Source organism: Phragmites australis, chromosome 22, assembly GCF_958298935.1.
Source record: "Phragmites australis chromosome 22, lpPhrAust1.1, whole genome shotgun sequence".
Taxonomy (NCBI): domain Eukaryota; kingdom Viridiplantae; phylum Streptophyta; class Magnoliopsida; order Poales; family Poaceae; genus Phragmites; species Phragmites australis.
Genome location: NC_084942.1, coordinates 15,345,908 through 15,352,152, shown reverse-complemented (window position 1 = coordinate 15,352,152; position 6,245 = coordinate 15,345,908). Strand labels below are relative to the sequence as shown.

The 6,245-nt window shown below is 47.4% G+C and overlaps 1 protein-coding gene across 1 annotated transcript; it reads left to right on the top strand.

Moving 5' to 3' along the window:
* Nucleotides 1-207: 207 nt before the first annotated feature.
* LOC133904968 (UPF0481 protein At3g47200-like) lies at nucleotides 208-2,590 on the top strand. The gene is made up of 2 exons (XM_062346643.1): nucleotides 208-934; nucleotides 1,643-2,590. The coding sequence occupies exons 1-2, from the start codon at nucleotides 347-349 to the stop codon at nucleotides 2,363-2,365; spliced, it is 1,311 nt and encodes a 436-aa protein (XP_062202627.1). The 5' UTR covers nucleotides 208-346; the 3' UTR covers nucleotides 2,366-2,590.
* The last annotated feature ends 3,655 nt before the right edge of the window (nucleotides 2,591-6,245 follow it).

The following is a 6,245-nucleotide window of genomic DNA, read 5'->3' as shown; positions in this document are numbered from 1 at the left end:
TCTTCACCATCCCAGCTTTCCTCGGTAGTGTATATCTGTGCCTTTCACTTTATTCTTCTGTACGTGCATCTCTTTCACCGCTTCTGTGATCTCTCTTTCCTTTCCGAAAGCCTGCATATGCATGATTCATCCCAATCTGTCGCACAACATGCTTCATGCTTCATTGCTTCTGCTGCAAAGAAGCCTTCGATTCTGTGGTCCTGCTCAGTGCTCACTTTGCCTGCAGCAAACTGCCATTCGACGTCATCCTCAGCATGCAGCGCAACATGAGAGCAAATGCACCAGGCCTGTCCTTCTACATATACGTTGTCACGGTATAGCTCATGCAGCAGAAGTGAACTCTGAAATGGCATCCCGCCGGAGGATCGAGGAGAGCGCATGGGTGGCGGACGTCGAGAAGGCGGTGGCCGACGTCCACGCGTCGGCGGAGGAGTCCGCGCGGTGGCGTCGCCACTCCATCTACCGCGTGCCGGCGTGCATCAAGGACCTGAACTGCAAGGCATACCAGCCGCAGGTGGTGTCCCTGGGCCCCTTCCACCACGGCGAGCCCCACCTGCGTCCCATGGACGCGCACAAGCGCCGGTCCCTCGTCCACTTCCTCCGGCGCGCGCGCAGGCCGCTGTCGGAGTTCGCGGCCGCGGTCGGGGACGCGGTCGAGCGGCTGGAGGGCGCGTACCAGGGCCTCGGTGACGAGTGGCGCGGCGGGGAGAGGTTCCTGGAGCTGATGGTGACCGACGGGTGCTTCCTGCTGGAGGTGATGCGGACGGCGAACAGGAGGGAGGTGAACGACTACGCCGACGACGACCCAGTGTTCAGCGCCCACGGCCTGCTGTACACGGTGCCCTACATCCGCCGCGACATGCTCATGATCGAGAACCAGCTTCCGCTGCTCGTCCTCGACCGGCTCCTCGCCGTCGAGAGCGGCAAGGAAGGGGTACGTACGCAGCAAGTATCACAGCCATGATTACCCATTCATGCATGATCAACTAGCCTAGCTAGATTATATTTGTTCTAGAAACTTTTGATTAGGTTGAAGATCCGTACTCCAAAGTGCAGTCAAATGGTTCTTTAATTCATGCATGCTTTGAGGTCCTTTTGCTTCTTTTCCTCTATTCTATTTTGTGCTTTACTTTTGCACGCTTACTGATCTTCAGATGCCTGAAATCGCGTGAGATTTCAGGCGTCGTTCACCTCTAGCCGGAGTTACGGAAGAAGTGTTTTCGGGGTTGAAGATTGGGAGGATTCTATGGATTTCGAGCTTAGAAGAATAGGAGGCAGGCCGACCAGACAGAGGAGACAAATGTGGGCATGCTACAGGAGACGGAGGACCTCTGATGGGCCAGTGCCGGGGCAGACTGGGGAGCGCAAAAACGAGTTGTTACCGAGAGAGGGACAATGTTCGAAGATCCGATGATGGGGCCTCCGTCGGAGATGGCTGAAGGCGGGTAGAGCGGGGGCACGCACGAGAGAAATGAAACACAGAGAGAAAAACAGTTGGATGTTGAAGATGATCTCCATGCCATACGATCTAGATCCGATTGTAGTTGGTAGACTGAAAATTATCTTATTTCCATGCATCTACGTAGTACCAAAAACTGAAAGCATTCAAAGCAAGTGCACTAATCACATTTTTGGCGCGCAGAACGAGGAGTTGATCAACGGGATGGTGCTGAGGTTCCTGTCCCCGGCGGCGTGGCCACTGGTGACCGGCGTCGGGCTGGCGCTGCACCCGCTGGACGTCCTCCGCCGTAGCCTCCTTTACGGTCCGACACCGGGCCCGCAGGCGCCTCCGGAGGAGTCGGCCCCGCCGGACGACATCATCCGGTCGGCGGAGGAGCTCTACGAGGCGGGCGTCCGGTTCAAGCGCAGCCAGACGAGCAGCCTCCTGGACATCCGCTTCCGCAACGGCACGCTCTACCTCCCGCCCATCGCCGTCGACGACACCACCGAGTACATGCTCCTCAACCTCATGGCGTTCGAGCGGCTGCACACGGGGGCCGGGAACGACGTAACCGCCTACGTCTTCTTCATGGACAACATGGTAGACTCGGCGCGGGACGTGGCGTTGCTGACCGCCAGGAGGGTCGTGCAGAACACGGTGGGCAGCGACAAGGCGGCGGCGAAGCTGTTCAGCGGGCTGTCGAGGGACGTGGTGCTGGGGCCGCAGAGCCCACTGGACGACGTGCACAGGGAGGTGAACGCCTACTGCCGGAAGCGGAGGAACCGGTGGCGCGCCAACCTGGTGCACACCTACTTCCGGAGCCCCTGGTCGTTCCTCTCTCTCGCCGCCGCCGTCTTCCTCCTCGCCATGACCATCATGCAGACCTTATACACCGTCCTGCAGTTCTACGGCGACAACAGCTAGCTTTTTTTTCTAAAATAATTGATGCAGTTTATCTTCAGTATGACTTGCTGTATCTGTCCAACAATGCTTTCAATTTGCGATAGTTTGTACATGCGCGCGTACTCCATGATGAAGAACTTGTCTGATTTCGTGATTTAAGTAGTGTTTGGTTCCGTATACAGGGTTGTACATATATGGGATGATACTGCATATGTTGTTATGCATAGTTAGATGAAAGTACCTGCATATGTTGTTACGTCTGTGTTTAGTTAGACGAAAGTACCAACTCATCCATAACACAGATTCTACGAATATTATATCAAGTTGAACTATCGCATACAGGAACCTCAACACCATCTGGTTTATTAACTCGTTGGGCTCCATACAGAAAAATTGGCCAAACGATCTCGTATAGGCTCTATCAGATTCTGTAATTACTAGTCGTGAGTCTGTGTTTTGCACGTAACGCAGGAGATGCAGGAGCGCTGGAGCACAAGGCAGCGTGCAGGAAGCGGGACACGGACCCACGCGGGAGGGCGCAGGAGCACATGTAGGAGACGCGGGACGCGGGCCCACACAGGAGGGTGCAGGAGACACGAGACGCGGACCCACGCAGGGGAGCGGAGCGGAACGCAGAGGGTTGATGGAAAATCCAGGAGGCAGACCACATGAGGTGCGGGAAGAAAGTACTATATACTTTTTAAGTAGCAGAGAGAGATATGTACTTAGTGATGATTAATAAGTATTAGTAAGAATTAAGAACAATTAGTTATGTATTAGTTACAATTTGATGCAATTAGATGTTATTAGCCATAATTAAGTATTATCGTGGGTAATATACGATGAATAGTATCATATTAAGTTACAATTAATTATAATTAGTAAATATTAGTACTAATTAGAATGATTGGTTGATAATTATAATTATAAAATTATTTTATTGTAAAGAAATTAAGTTCTAAATAGATATAATGCTTATCTTTTTAGCAACTAAACATATTCATATGTGTATCCCATATATTTAACCAAACACTTTTATATACCGTTTCATACATCAAATTAAATATATTATTTGTACCATATTATCCAAAATTATTTCACCCATATAGAAGTTATCTCCATTCAAAATAATCACATCTTATTCAACTTTGTACAATCAACCAAACACTACCTACTTACGTGTCAAACCTAGGGACATTAGTTGGTGTCAGCTAGCAACATGCAAGCTGTGCCCGCGTATACCGACGGGCAGCCACCCTGACGGACGACGTAGCATCCCGACGACCACCTACGCCGGTGCAGCCATGGAGCCACCTCGCCGTCCTTGGTCTCAGTGGCCACGTATATACTCGCTCTCAGGCCCATCCCACCATCACGTGGCGACATCGTTGAACGAGCTCCCGTGGCACAAGAGATCCAACAGCCTAATTAACCACCCGAGAGATAAGGATAAAAAAGTTTTCCACTTTGCACAAGAGAATGAGATACTTACTAATCTTTTTTATGAAAGGAGGTAAGAAGTAAGATACGCTATATTTCAAATGAAGTATAATAAAGCTTATGATCTAGATGGCTTTCCAGCATAATTGAATCAAGTGTTCTAGAAAATAATAAAGGGCGATCTCATGTCTCTTTACCATGACTTTCATCAAGGATGTTTACCAATTCCATGACTGTCATCAATGATGTTTACCAATTCATCCTCACAATTTTAGTATCATAACGCTTCTAACAAAAGTATTTGTCTACTAATGTCAGTTTTAAAGTATTCACAAAAGTCATACTCAAACATCATTCATGTTTGGTCGTAATATTATGGACGAAGCAGAGATTATCCTTCATGGGACCTTACATGAACGCTGGACTACAAACAATATGTTGTTGAACTGCGAGGGATGTGGATATTACCGGTTTCTGAACTATTGCCGGGCGCCGAGGTAAGTTACGTCATGGCAAATTTCGACCCACCAAAATGGATCTTTGGACTGTCGAGCAGTTTTATATCCTCCACCTTGAGGTGGTTGCACGAAGAGAAGGCCAGAGCTGTTGATGCCACTGTGCGTGCAAGTTTCTTGTTTTTATCCTGCATGAGTTCTTCCACCACATTAGCCATTCCCGTCCAAGGTGCCCATGCCAGTTACAATGAGGTTGTTAACATTGTTGAACTTTATCCATCGTAGGAGACTGCTCGCTCCACTTCGACTTTATCCATCTTAGGGCTGGGCTAGCCAGCGAGCTAAGGATCGCCGGCCACTCGTGCTGCTACACTGCTCTTGACGCTCTTATGCTCATTGATCGATTTATCTCCGATCTCCAGTGGCGGATCCCGAAAAAATAATTGTTGGTGTCACCCACTACTACATAAATGATTAGTGGGACGTCTTTGTATAGACGCCTATGTAGAGCCATATGTGTAAAAGGTAACACAGACAGTTTCAAACTAGAACTGTTTGAAAAATAACGATGAGTAATTCCCACGACGTTGAGACGTTTTAGTGCAGACGATTCTCATTTAAGAACTGTCTGTACTAATAATATAGATGATTCTAAATTGAGACCATCTGTACAAATCACATAGTTCAAATGGCTCTCAACTACGAGCTTTCCCCATGGGTTCACTTTACTTCAACGGGTCTCAACTACAAGCGTCCCTCACACGTTCACTTTACTTCAGACGGATCTCAACTACAAGCATTTCTACGCATTCACTTTACTTCAGACGGATCTCAACTATGAGCGTCCCGCACATCCCCAGAACCTTCTCCAACCCTCCTGACCTCAACCCTTTCTCCTCTCCCTCCTCTGCCTCCCTTCTCGATCCTCTCCCTCCTCCCACAAAACCTAAGAGTGAAGTGAGATTAGCGGCTGCGATGGCTCTCCTGGCGTCGAGCTCCAGCCCCTTTCACTTCCTCTCACCCTGCAACCATCCCATACGAGGTTTTCGAACCGTCTGTACAAATGATTTAGATAATGAACACCAATGAACATGTGTTTTTTTATAGAGAATACCAAATTCCATTAATATCCTCTGACAGCATGGAACCAGGATCCACCCTTGCCAGTCGCCATTAGACTGGGTAAAAAGGATTCGCATGTGATTTTTGTGATGTGTCTCATGATCGTGCTCAAATAAAACGTTTTGCTTAGGCTAGTCAAATAAAAACGTTTGTGAAACCATTCCCTGTTGGTACAAATAGTAAACCGGACATTTGATTATAGAATATTCGACGTAGGTACTCGAAACACATAGCAACGGCAGGATTGAATTATGACTAAACCATCCATGTCATAGACAATAATAATTTAATGAAAGCAAGAATTTCAACTCTTGCAGGATTTGTAAATTCTCTCAATGCTTTTATTCAATTCATTTAAAGACGCAAAATTCTTTCCATACTTGAAACTTCAATTCCTGTTACCATCCAGCCAGCGCCTGGGTGCGAAATATCTTCTATTTTTTGCTGCAAGTTTAGTGAATAAAGCTAGTCTCCACAAGCTACAATCAAATCGAAAGACGTTAGGTTTATCAGGATCGAAAGAAATCGGCGGCTACCATCTTCTTTAGGTGGTACTTTTTATAATTTTTTTCTGACACAATACTAGGAAACTTAAATAATGGTCAAGGTAGTGAAACATAAATATTGAATCTCATTTCATAACGACATATCTGGTAGATACTGAACCAAAACAAAACCGAACATTTTATTACAGAACATTTGGCGTATTACTCAAGACATATAACAATGACATGGAGAACAAGATTTAAATCGAAAGCCGGTAACTGTTGCAAGATTTGCAAATTTGTTCCACGCATGTCTCTTTTTGGCTATTTGGGTCACGATTCTGTGTCCTCCGGTGGCGGGAAAACATCGATTTGAGGTAGGGACCTGGTATTCGGGTC